The 13,936-nt window shown below is 40.3% G+C and overlaps 1 protein-coding gene across 2 annotated transcripts in view; it reads left to right on the forward strand.

The window, feature by feature from the left end:
- The window catches only part of LOC126236421 (dolichyl-diphosphooligosaccharide--protein glycosyltransferase subunit STT3A), a 104,802-nt gene that overhangs the window by 82,628 nt on the left and 8,238 nt on the right, over window positions 1–13,936 (forward strand). For both annotated transcript variants that reach the window (XM_049945722.1, XM_049945723.1), the window contains exon 10: window positions 8,451–8,615. In XM_049945722.1, coding sequence (XP_049801679.1) covers window positions 8,451–8,615 — 165 coding nt within the window. The remainder of the gene's footprint in view (window positions 1–8,450; window positions 8,616–13,936) is intronic.

Raw genomic sequence — 13,936 nt, forward strand, 5'->3', positions numbered from 1 at the left:
CGGTGTCTGTGTTGGAAGAATATGGTCTGTGTTTTGGTAGGGTTGGGTCGAATTCGCCACTGCGTCATCCAGGTCTGATGAAGTTTTTGTAGGTAGTCTGTCGTTTTCTGTTGTATGGTCCTGGTGTTTGGTGCAGTGCACCAATATGCAGTGTCGTCTGCATATAGTGCGACTGTCTCGTCTGGTGTCGCCGTAGTGGGGATGTCTGCTGTGTACAGCGCGTACAGGGTCGGTGACAGGATGCCTCCTTGCGGGACGCCTGCCTGTGGCGTGAACGTATCGGATTGTTGATCCCCTACATGGATCCTGCATATTCTGTTACTAAGGTAGGCTTGTATGATCTTAATGAATTTGGTGGGGATTCCTAGTCGGCTTAGTTTGAGGAGGAGCCCTTGATGCCACAGCTTGTCGAATGCACGCTCGATGTCTAGGAATACTGCGAGCGTGCATCGTCCGTCGTTGAATCCCTTAGTGATGCCATTTGTGAGTTTAAAGAGGGGGTCATTCGTCGAGTGATTGGGTCTGAAGCCTGCCTGGATTGTCGGGGGTAGTCCTTGGTCTTCTGTTAATTTTCTAAGTCTGTTCGCTAATATGCGTTCGTAGGTCTTCCCTATAACGTCCAGCAGAGAGATCGGTCTGTATGAGTGAGGGTCAGTCTTCGGTTTGTCAGGCTTGAGGATCATTATCGTCTTACTCGTCTTCCAGTTGGTCGGTAACGTTTCGTAGGTGAGGCAGTAATTGAAGATAATGGAGAGAATGGGGATGAGGATGTGGGGGGGGGGGGGGCTTTCTGTAGGTGCAGTCGTCGGATTTCGTTTTGTCCGGAGCGGAGTTATGTCCTGTGTGGATGGCTTCGGCTATTTCAGTGTTGGTTATTTCCTTGGTCAGGTTGTGGTCGTTCTCTGTGTCCACTGTAGCTGTGGCGAGTAGTCGATTCAGTTGTAGTTCAACTGTACGTCTGTGTACTTCGTCAAAGAGATTGTCGTTGGGGAAGGAGTAGACCTCCTGCAGTACCTGTTTGAAGATGGTGGCCTGTTCACGTTTGTCTGTTGTCGGTTCGTTGTTTGTTATTAAGGTGAGTTCAGTAGTTCGTCGTTGTCCCGTTAGTGTTCTGAATTTTTTCCAGAATTTGCCTCCACTCCTATAGTCTAGTTGTTGGCAGGTGTCGTCCCACTGTGTTTGTCTGTGTGTGGATATTATGTTTCTGACTCTGTTGTTTAGTCTGTTCCAAAGTCGTCTTAGATCTGGGTTGTTCGTACGTCTTATCTCTCTGCGTAGTCGCTTCTTTTGTTGTATTAGCTGTAGGGCCTCACGGGGGATAGTTGGTCTCCAGTTATTTATGATTTTCGTCGGGATTGCTTCGTCGGTGGCTTGTTTGATTGCATTTTCCAGGCGTCTGGTCACTAACAGTAAGTCGTCGTCGTCAGTGATGCTAACTGGGAAGTTTAGTTGGTCTGTGATGACTTCACCATATCGTTCCCAATTAGCATTTGCGTAGTTGCGGATGGTACGTCTAGTGGGAGGAGGGTCTGGAGGGTTGAGTGCCTCTGTGGAGAAGGTGAGTGGTAGGTGGTCGCTCGTTATGGGATTGCCGATCTTTGGGGAGGTGATGGTGTCTGTCAGTGCGGGGCTAAACAGGATGTGGTCGGGGGCAGACTGTCCGTTGTGCCATATGAAGGTGAATTTATAGATGGGAAGGCGGTCTATTGGTTGCGTTGCTAGGATGTCAAAGAGTGTGCGTCCGTTTTGGTTATCTGTCCAGTCTCCGAGTTGGGGGTGTCTGGCGTTGAGGTCGGATAAGAGAATGAATTTGTCCAGGGTTTGTAGGTGTTGTAGGAATTGGAGTGGGAGGGGACTGTCGGCGGGGGGGGGGGGGGGGGTTATATAGGCATGCCACTGTGATTGTACGTCTGTTGGTTCCCCTGATTTTCACCATTATCGCCTCTAGGTTTTGTAGTGCTGGGGGGAGGGGGATTTCGGTGGCAGGTATCGTGTTTTGGACGTACAGAGCTACGCCTCCCCTACCGTCAGCCCTATCTTTACGGAAGCAGTTGAATTTAGGGATATTGCAGTCCCTTCCCTCTTTCAGCCAGGTTTCGGTCACGCCCGCTACATGTATGTGGTCATTTATGAGAGTGTGCATCAGTAATGTTTCCTCATAGTACTTTGTATTCCCCTGCAGTCTTCCCATCAGCTAAATGAAAAGTTGTTTGTCTGCAATACTTGGGTAGGTGTGATAAATTTCTACCTTTTCAGTTTCTAGAAGAAATGTCTCAAGAGACATGGTTACTTGAATGCACACATTGGTGGTGATGTGAGTCATTTGTGTTTCCAAAGCAGAAACTATTCATTGTCATTATTTCATTATCTGTCTGATGTATTAAATAAATGAGTACTTGTAAATACCCATGTTATAAAAGTAAGGTTGTTCTGTGAAGAGTATCTTAATTTGATGACTCCTTACATAGAATTACTGCTTAAAAAGTGGAATCATACACATTGAAAAATTAATGGTTGCTGTTCCGCCTGAAAGTCATCTTACATAATTCTAATTACTGCATCTGCTATCTACTGCCATGTTGGATACTTGTCAACATGACAGAATTCTAAAACAGAGGGACATATATATCTCTCTCTCTCTCTGGAATTTGTCCAAATTAGTGACAGATATTCTTCCCTGAATACTGAAACTTTCTAGATCATAAATTTGACTACTTACATATAACTGCTTTTCTTTAATGCTTTTGGCTTTCGACTGTGGTATTTTAATGTGATAAGGAAGCTGCAGGGCATCAGTAAATGCACAACAAAAATCAAATCCCTCAGTAAATGAATACCACCAGCAAATATTAAATTTGTCAATGATAAGATTGGTCACAACAGAGAAGCAAAATGGTACTAGTGATCGTTGTGTTGCCACAAACATCATGTTGTTTTGTAGTGATTGTTTCTTTATGATGCCACTTGGGCAATGGGCATAGTAGAGATGGTGTTGCGGCAACTGTTTGTGTTTACAGTCATGGGATTATCAAAAACCGCATTTCCAGTTGCAAAAGAAGTGAATGCAATAAGTTAGACAACTGATGCTCCCCTCCTGTTCACCACTTTTGCTGCTTCCTTCTGTAACTCAGTTGGAGATGGATAGGGGAGGGAAGAGAGAATTGAATTGCAAATGATGTTTGCAAATGACCCATCCTCATACTCAGCTTAAATGATCTTTAAAGGAACAACAGAAATTCGAAAATATTAATTCTTTTCTTCTGGAGTGTAATTCCAGTAGCTTAATTGTTGCCACATAGGTAATCAAAAACACGTTAAATTTATGACTCTTTGCTGACACATATGAAGGCTATTCAGAAAGAAGGGAATGTTTTGGCATTTTAAAAAACTAAGTACAAGAAATACATTTTACTATATACACCTGAAAGAGCGATTGACATACTACTTTTCCACATAGTCACCAAACACATTGAGGCACTTATCATAGCGCTGGAAAAACTTTGAAAGACCTTCGTCATAAAATTCTGCCATGCCTACCTGGAGTTCCACATCATCATGAAAGCACTGCGTTGCAACCCAGTTCTTTATCTTGGGAAACAAGTGTAAGTAACTTGGTGCAAGATCGGGGCTTATAGGGTGGATGAGGGAAAATTTCCCATTTGAATGAATTTAGGAGTTTTTTAGTGTGGTTTGCCATGTTAGGCCGGGCATTGTCGTGCAAAAACAATATTTTGGATGTCAGCTTTCCTCGGTGTTTATTTTGAACTGCTCTTCTAAGGCTGTGCAAAGTTTGACAGTACCAGACAGAATTTATGGTTGCTTCATGTTCGAGAAAATCAATGAGAAGCACACCTTGCCTATCCCAAAACATTGTCACCATCAACTTCCTTGCTGACAAGGTTTGCAAACATTTTCTTGGTTTTTGGGAGACCTTGTGTGCCTCCAATCCATGGACTGTAATTTTGTCTCGCAATTAACGTGTTTCACTCAAGTCTCGTCACCGGTTAAGATTTTATCCAGTAATGAATCACCATGTTTGTGGTAGGCCTCCAGAAATGTCAATGTTGCGCCATTCGCTGTTGTTTATGGTGCTCTGTAAGCATTTTGGGCACCCGTCATGCACAAAATTTGTGGTAGCCTAGCTTTTGAGTGAGAATTTCAAACAACACAGTCCATGCAACTTGTGGAAAAGAAAGCAAAAGCTGCATTATTGTGAAGCGGCAGTTTTCACAAATCGTTTCATCAACTTTAGCAACAAAATTGTCAGTCACAATGGTCAGGCGTCCACTCTTCTCTTCATCGTGAACATTGGTTTGTCCATTTTTAAACCAAATGCACCATTTCCAGACGGAACAGTCAATCATTACATTGTTTCCGAACACTTCACACAGTTCACAATAAATTTCTGTGGGTTTTAGGTTTTTTTGCTTACAAAACTGTATCACAGACCTCACCTCCCAACTGGCGGGATTTTCGATTGCAGCGCACATTTTAGATTCGAATATCGAAAAAACCAGACGCGCAGAGATGTTCCCGCTGTCACAAATGGATGCCAACTGAGCTGCTAAGCACACACATACCAAAATATATGCAATCAGCATGTGCCTAGCGACGTCAGATGGAAATGTTCCCTACTTTCTGAATAGCCCTTGTATGTCAGCCAATTCGCTTCTCTCCGTACCATTGTGGTATGCTCCATTCACTGAAATTTTGTAATTTCACTATAGTAGTGCTTATGTGACAGTTTTAGTTTGTCTCCCCCTTACAATATCAATGTGCACATAAGAAGGTGGGTGAGGAAATGTGCAGTGGCAATGAGCAGTGTACCACGTGACACTTCAGTCAATAGCGTCATTGTGCCACATTTGTGTGTAGCACTTGCTTATGGGTGCATGCGGAACATTCAGTGTTGATTTCATGTTAGTTGAGGTATGATGGGGTTACTTAGCAACTGTAGTGCTCATTATGGGTGACATAAAGAAAACACGACAAGTATTACATTAAGAAAGTGACATTAACAGTTTACCAAGCCTATAAATTCTGTTAGGGATAGTCAGAAGAGAGAGAGAGAGAGAGAGAGAATGAGCACAATGCATAACGCTGTCACCTGTCTACATCCATGCAACTTTGTATAACAATGATTCTTTCTGCATCAGTATTATTTTACGCATTCCTCTGTGTGTAATATCAAAAATGTCTAGGTGTTAAAAGGAAATTATTTTAATTAAGAGACTTGCTCATTCGTCAAGAGTTCAGTGTCAATTTCTGCTGGGTTTCACAGTTGCTGACAAGCACAGCAGCTCGCATGAACTGTCAAGATTCAATAACTCAGAGTAGAGAAAAGATGAAACACTTCATTTTTCTTTAGAAAGGTAGCATCTGTGTTGCAGGCAGCATATGCTTTCTTTGGCTATGCTTGTCACTTTCCCTTTCAAAATTGTCCTCATTCAAGCAAAAGCTATGCAAATTATACCACCATTTTCAGAAGGTGAAATGATAAGTGATCCGTCTATGTGCAGCGTAATCCAGGTAGTTCATTAAATATAATCCGTGTAAAGCTAGAAAAACTGAAACAGCAGGAGGCAGTAATTGTATGTCTGCTTCATTTCTTGTCAAATTTAACAGACCATAAATATCCATCCAGTCAGTCTTAAAGCTACTGACTTGGAATTTGACTCCTTGTGGAACAAAACACATTCAAATCAAATTACACAATTTCAGTGTGCTTCCTGATCACATGCAGATATTATTTTGTTGACAGGTGTGAAAATTACCGATCTATCTGTTTAATATGTCGGCTGCAAAATACTAATGCGAATTCCTTAGAGACGAATGGAAAAACTGGTGGAAGCAGACGTCGGGGAAGATCAATTTGGATTCTATAGAAATTTTGGAACACTCGAGGCTATACTGACCCTACAACTTATCTTAGAAGATAGATTAAGGAAAGACAAACCTACATTTCTAACGTTTGTAGACTTGGAGAAAGCTTTTGACTATGTTGATTCGCATACTCTCTGTCAAATTCTGAAGGTGAAGGTGGCAGTGGTCAAATACAGGACGAAAAAGGCTATTTATAATTTGTAAAGAAACCAGATGGCATTTATAAGAGACGAGGGGCATGAAAGGGAAGCAGTGGTTGGGAAGGCAGTGAGACAGGGTTGTAGCCTATCCCCGACGTTATTGAAACTGTATATTGAGCAAGCAGTAAAGGAAACAAAAGAAAAAATTTGGAGAAGGAATTAAAATCCATGGAGAAGAAATAAAAACTTTGAGGTTTGCCGATGATATTGTAACTGTCAGAGACAGTAAATGAGGTGGAAGAGCAGTTGAACAGAATGGACATTGTCTTCAAAAGAGGAAATAAGATGAACATCAGCAAAAGCAAAACAAGGATAATGGAATGTAGTTGAATTACATCAGGTGATGCTGAGGAGATTAGATTAGGAAATGTTACACTTAAAGTAGTAAATCAGTTTTGCTATTTGGGGAGCGAAATAACTGATGATGGTCAGAGTAAAGAGGATATAAAATGTAGACTGGCTATGGCAAAGAAAGTGTTTCTGAAGAGGAGAAATTTAACATCAAGTATAGATTTATGTGTCAGGAAGTCTTTTCTAAAAGTATTTGTATGGAGTGTACCCATGTATGGAAGTAAAACATGGACGATGAGCAGTTTAGAGGTGCTACAAAAGAATACTGAAGATTAGATGGGTAGATCACGTAACTAATGAGGCGGTACAGAATAGAATTGGGGAGAAGAGGAATTTGTGGGACAACTTGACTAGAAGAAGGGATCGGTTGGTAGGACACATTCTGAGGTATCAAGGGATCACCAATTTAGTATTGGAGGGAAGTGTGGAGGGTAAAAATCGTAGAGGGAGACCAAGGGATGAATACACTTAACAGATTCAGATCGTTTCATAGCTTTGGTAACTGGTAATAAGTTGACACCAGTACCTATGAGTTTAATTTGTACACTACAGCACTGAAGATGATCACTATGTGATTGAAAATCGATTTTGCTTTCAGTAAACCATCAAAATTATGACCAACGCTAACCTTCCTTCTAGATTCAGAAGGACGTATGTTGCAGTAGTTACTCGGAGATGAAAATGCTTGCACAGGATAGAGTAGCATGGAGAGCTGCATCAAACCAGTCTCTGGACTGATGACAACAACAAAAACAACATATAGATTGAAGTGGTGAGTGAAAATTTGTACACTGGTCAGAGAATTGAACCCGGGTCTCCTGCTTACTAGATAGGTGCGGTAGCCACTAAACCAGCTTGGCACAGCGGTTTGCACAACTATATGAATTACCTTGGCATGCTTCCCTCCTCGATCCAAATTCTCACTGCCATCCCAGTCTACTTTAAACTCCCCTTGACATATGAACATAATTTCTGATGCTCTCCATGTTCTGGAATAGCACCTTAGCATATTTGTATAAGTACCTGTACCTGGGTTTCTGGCTGGATCCCTCATTTACGTTCAATGCTGAGGTGCTATTCCAGAACATGTGAGCCTTTGCAATTCTGTTCATGTATAATGGGGAATTTAAAATAGATTGGTGTGATAATGAGAATTTGGATCAAGGAGGGAGGCATGCCAGGGTAATCTGTGCAGTTGTGCAAACAACTGTGTCGAGGTGGCTTAGTGACTACCACATCTGCTTAGTAAGCAAGAGACCCAGGTTTGATTCCCAGCGTTTATACAAATTTTTACTCACTGCTTCAGTGTATACACATAAAAAGACATTCATAAAAAAAGTTTGATGTGATAAAGTGATACTCTTAAGCTTTAGACTGTTTGCTGTTGCTTCAGAGAATCAATCTAAAGTCTCAAAGAAACAGTCAGATTGGTGGTAGTGAGACAGAACTAGTTAAATGAAAATACAATATCATAGTATCACATTTCAACATTTTAAGGTTAAATTTACTCTGTTTGACTTGACAAGTCCATTTAAAAACCATTTTATCTTATTTGTTCACTGTAGGCTAAAGGAGTTTTAACTGAAGTATGTACACATATTAAGCAGAGAAATTCATCTTATTAGGAAGATTACGTGATTGCTGAGAGCCATTGCTAAATTATTGTGAATAGAGAATGAAAATGTGTAGTGTGCATATTTAAATAATTTTATCAAAACTGCAGTGATAAAAAGATTTTCATTGTTGCAATTGCTTGGAGTTTGTGCATAATGTTAATGTGGGGAAGAGCCTAATGAGATGATTTGTGAGCTTAAATGAGATGTACATCATTGTGAGCTGCTAATTTATTTTGGCATTAAAATAATGCCATAAACCAGGAAACGAAATTATTTATTTATTTATTAACTGTCCACGTATTTTCTACTATCTGTGATCTATGAAAAACAGATTTTGACTATGAGGCATAGAGTATGCAAAGTTATTAATTTTACAGAATACTTTTCCTTTTTTTGCCAGGGTGTTATGGTTCGTCTAATGCTGGTTCTTGCACCTGTGATGTGCATACTCTCTGGTATAGCTGTCTCTGCCATGCTAACGACATACATGAAGCAGATAGATGCCTCTAAGAATGTGGATAAGAAAAGCAAAAAATTTGAAAGCAACTATGTCATGAAGAGTGAGGTAAGAAAAAAGTTCATTATTAAACCATCAGTATGCTGTGTTATTAATTCCTCTCAACATTTAAGTTTGATTCTCTCATAGGCTTTTGCTACAGATGATCCTTGTTTTATCAGTGGAGAATACTGGAGATTATGTTATCCGTAAAGTGATTTTATATGTTGATTAAATTAATTTTCTGACACAAATGACAATGTAAAATTCTAACTTTTGAGATAAACTAATAAAAATGATCTTAAAAGAAAAATGCGTGTTTTCCTCTGTCTTAGAGACAAATACTGAAGAAAATTATTTGTGCCACTAAAATTCTTGATCGGTACTGTGAAAGTTTTCATTGACTGAGATGTTGACTTATTATATTCTTATTGCACTGCATTCTGACAGTGTTTCCAGTAATGCATCTCTGTGTCCTCCCCCTCATCTCTCTCTCTCTCTCTCTCTCTCTCTCTCTCACACACACACACACACACACACACACACACACACACACACACACACCTGAGTTTTCCATGCCACTTCTTGTACAATACATAGGAACATAATGGGGAGCAATACCTTTTGAGTTAACACTTAAAACGAACATGCTTTATTTTAATCAAGAAGTAAACATGCCAAGTATCTGACTATAGAAGTGTCAAAAGTTATATGAACAAATAATTACTGGAAAACTGCAGTGAGAGTAGGTTGCAAAGGAGGTGAAACATTTTTCTAAGGAACAAACAACTGTTTTGTTAAGAGCACACATTGATAAGGAAACAAAGAGCATTATCTAGTCACAAAAAAATCACACTTTTTACAGCGAGGTCTCAGAATAAAATTGAAATAAAAGTTGTACAAAACAATTATAGAAGGAATAGTAACAGACTAGACATACACATTAAACTTTTAAATGAACTGATAGAGCTACGTATTCAATCTGAGAAAGTTCTTTCTCAGTGCTTTTCATGGGTTTTGTTTTCTGACTTTGTGCCTCTTATAGCTGCTTTGCTCTAATCTGTTTCTCTTCTCTCATTTCTTTCCAAGAACTTTTCTTTGCTAATGATTCACTGTACCCACAATGTGCAGTGGAGTGTGCACTGATTTGAAACTCCCTAGCAGATTAAAATCTACAGAGTGAAAATATCCTGGAAACAATCTTCCAGTCTATGGCGAAACCATGTAACTGCAATTTCTTTTTCCTAGGAAGTGAAATGAAATGATAATGTGGTGTTTTTGGCTGGGAGACCCCATCTGTGAAAGTTCAGCCACCTAGTGAAAATCTTTTTATTTGACACCACTTCGGCAGCGTGCACCATTTCCCGAGTGGATAAAATCTCCAATCCTGCCAGGAATCGAACTGCACTGACCACTCAGCTTCGTAGCTGGATTTCCAGGAGTGTTAGTTCCCCAAGGTTTGAGGGGGACTTTGGAGAAGTTTGAAAGCTAGGAGATGAGGTACTAGTTGTAATCTTCCAGGAGATTCCAATCTACACTTTGTTGATGCTGTTACCCTCACTCATTGCAAGAGGCGAGGAAGAACTTAGTGATCTGTTCTCCAGAGTGAAAACTGTTAGTTTATGTTTGGATCTGGAGATAAACATGAAAAAGACCAAACTAATTATTAGTAACTGACAAGGTCTAGATGAGGTATTTAAAGGATCTGGAGGTAGTGAATGATGGTGTATATCTAGGATTTCTGATGAGTGACATAAGATAGTGTGATAAAGAAATAAAAACAGCGAATCATCTATGTCAAGCTGCAATGGTTAACCTCACTACCATCTAGCAGAAACAGCAATATCCAAACAATGAAGATGTGCTTGGCGGAATAATTGGTGTTCTTGTATGATTACAGAACTTGGGCCTTGAAAGCTTAGTGATAGGAGCCGAATTGATGCCTTTGGAGCATGTTGGAGAAGATGTTAAATGCACCATTGACAAAAAGGACCAATATTTCCATTATAGCAAGACAGAGCATCAGCAGAAGTTTGATAGTTCATTGGGCATATTTTGAAAAGAGAAGAGGTAATGTAGGAAAGACCATCTTGCAAGACAATATCTAAGGCTGAAGACAATGAAGAAGAGCAGCAGGCAGATAGTTGGATCAAGCAAAGAAGATTAATGACCTTCTTCTTCACATTATATTAAGAAGGGCAGAAGATTGCAGTGGATGACGGTGTGTATTTGAAGATTAAGTTACTTAATACATGAATAAAGAAATGAGGTCACAAGTCAGCAGTGAGTAGACAGATATGATGAGGTCAATGACAACGATTAACTCATTAATCCTCTGACCATGGATTGGAGGGAAGTATAGCGAAGGGAGATAATTGGATATCTGACTGAAATTTTGTCAGAAAGGGTGCTACCTGAGCAAGCACAGTCTCTTGTGCACTGCTTGGTAGCTGTGACTCTTGGGAATTTCAGTAGTAACCTTAGGTTTTGGTTTTATCTCCTTTTGTACCTTCTTTACCTTTCTTACTTTCTTAACATACTTTTTAACAACCATTAATATTTGCTGTACCCCAACTGCCACTATCTCATTTCCACTTACTGAACAGCATGGAACTTATGTGGGAAGACAGAGGTGCCTGTAATGTTGTTGAAATCAGCTCTGCAGAAGGGAACTTCTTGAATAAATTGCATAAATCTCTCAGAAACTGGGCAAGGTTCCAATCATCAATAGTACAACCCTTCTTAAAGGCACCATGCAGTGTGTAAGTCACATGCCCCTAAGTTCAAGAACACAGGATCCTCAAGATTACCCTCAACTTTGAGCTTGCTTATCAGTTCTTTCAGGAATGAGTTATTACCATTAAAGCTTGACACTTGAACAACAACTTACCTTTTCAGATTAACATTATATTGGAATGCACCTGGCACAAATCCTTTAACTAAATCTTTTGCAACTTTTTTTCCCAAAAACTCAGAAGTCGGGGTACCTGCTCGATACCTGGACCAACGCGCTATCCCAGAAACATACAGATCCATCTGCTGGTTCTGCTAGTGCTATTCAAACTCTCATCAAAACAAAGCACAACAATGTCACGGGGAATAACAGTAGGCTGTAGCTGTTGAATGAAAAATGGACTCGTACTGAATGCAATGCTAAAATTGACATTCAACTTCTGGAGCTGCACTTTGAAGACAGTTCATTGCCTGGAAACATATCCGGTAAGATATTATGAACGCTACCACTGTCGGGAAGATTGGTGTCTCTCAGCAGGCAACAGACACAAACAGATTTGAGCCTTCATCATGGCATCTCTCTGCACATAATTCAGCTTCATTGGCCATTGTCCTGTTATTGCAATAGGTGGCTGGTGCAATTGTGTAGGGTTAGGAGCCGTTGCTGGAACACATAATGACTGCATGATGCACTCCCCATGTGTGCCACAGCAGACTAAAAATATAAGGAGACTAATTAGAAATAGTATGTTTCTTCATTGAAATCAGTATATTCTATTTGCCAGTGCACTTAATGTGTTAAGGCACAGTCAGGACTGTTCTTTTCGTTACCGGAGTTGTCGATCAACTGGTTGCATCCAGCAATAGTAAACAGCACCGCAAGGGCTATGCTCGATGTAATAGTATTTTGGCAGCAGCCGTTTGTAGCAGTTAACATGGATATAGGCACTGTCACCTTCCTAGTAGCCGTGAGCCCAACGTGCTTCTTTTCACTTGCATGACTCGACAAGAGCTGCTTGCTCATGTTGCTGATACAGAGGTTTGTTTTACAGAGTGTGCTACTGAACACTGAATTTTTCAGTAGTCCACGAACTCCCCTATGACACTTGTCTTTTGTGCACAACACCAAATAAGGAAAGCATGGCCTGCACAGTTTGACTCAGTCGGCTGCAGCCAGATCCATCTGAGTAGCTGGCTGGCTGCTGCAGTGGACTGAGCAAGGGAAGGGGCTAGGGCTGCCGAAACACTGGTGGCGGAAAGTCACACAGCACCTGGTTGCAGATGAACAGTGATGACAGTGCTACATTGAGCCAAACAGAAGGCAAGCAAGTTCTTCTGCTCAAAAGCAAATTGTGTACCATCCTTTTCCAGGGTTTATAGGCAAAAATGCAATAATTCTGAGTTTTCCAGGACATTGGACATCCTGCCAGGTTAAGAAATCTGTACTATGCTGCCCATCTTTTCTCTCTTCATTTAAAATAGAAAGCATCACACACACACACACACACACACACACACAGAGAGAGAGAGAGAGAGAGAGAGAGCCTTTGTCTCCCATAAAAAAGATCTCCATCTGAGAATAACTACTGCAGCATACATCCTTCTGAGTCTGCTTAGCGTATTCATCTCTTGGTCTCCCTCTACAATTTTTACCCTCCATGCTTCTCTCCAGTACTAAATTGGTGATCCCTTGATGCCTCAGAACGTGTCCAATCAATCGATACCTTCTTTTAGTCAAGTTGTCCCACAAATTCCTCTTCTCCCCAATACTATTCAGCACCACCTCATTAGTTACATGATCTACCCATCTAATCTTCAGCATTCTTCTGTAGCACCACATTTTGGAAGCTTCTACTCTCTTCTTGTTTATTTATCGTCCATGTTTCACATCTATACATGGGTACACTCCATACAAATACTTTTAGAAAAGACTTCTTGACAATTAAATCTATACGCAATGTTAACAAGTTTCTCTTCTTCAGAAATGCTTTTCTTGCCATAGTCAGTCTACATCCGACCACCACATTGTTTTCCTCCCCAAATAGCAAAAGTCATTTACTACTTTGTCTTATTTCCTAATCTAATATCCACAACATCACCTGATTTAATTCAACTACATTCCATTATCTTTGTTTTGCTTTTGTTGATGTTCATCTTATTTCCTCCTTTCAAGGCACTGTCCAGTCTGTTCAGTTGCTTTTCCAGGTCCGTTGCTGTCTCTGGCAGAATTACAATGTCATCCGGAAACCTCAAAGTTTTTATTTCTTCTTTGTGGATTTTAATTTGTACTCCAAATTTTTCTTTTGTTCCCTTTACTGCATGCTCAATATACAGATTGAATAACATTGGGAATAGGCTACAACCTTTTCTCACTCCCTTCTCAGCCACTGCTTCCCTTTCATGCCCCTCAACTCTTATGACTGACATTTGTTTTCTGTACAAATCGTAGATAGCCTTTCGCTCACTGTATTTTACACCTGCCATCTTTGTCATTCGAAAGTGAGTATTCCAGTCAACATTTTAAAAAGCTTTCTCTATCTTATAGGATTAGTTGTAGGGTCAGTATTGCCTCGTGTGTTCCAACATCTCCACAGAATTCAAACTTATCTTTCCTAAGGTCGGCTTCTACCACTTTTTCAATTGGTCTGTAAAGAATT

The sequence above is a fragment of the Schistocerca nitens genome, chromosome 2 (assembly GCF_023898315.1).
Source record: "Schistocerca nitens isolate TAMUIC-IGC-003100 chromosome 2, iqSchNite1.1, whole genome shotgun sequence".
NCBI classification, from domain to species: domain Eukaryota; kingdom Metazoa; phylum Arthropoda; class Insecta; order Orthoptera; family Acrididae; genus Schistocerca; species Schistocerca nitens.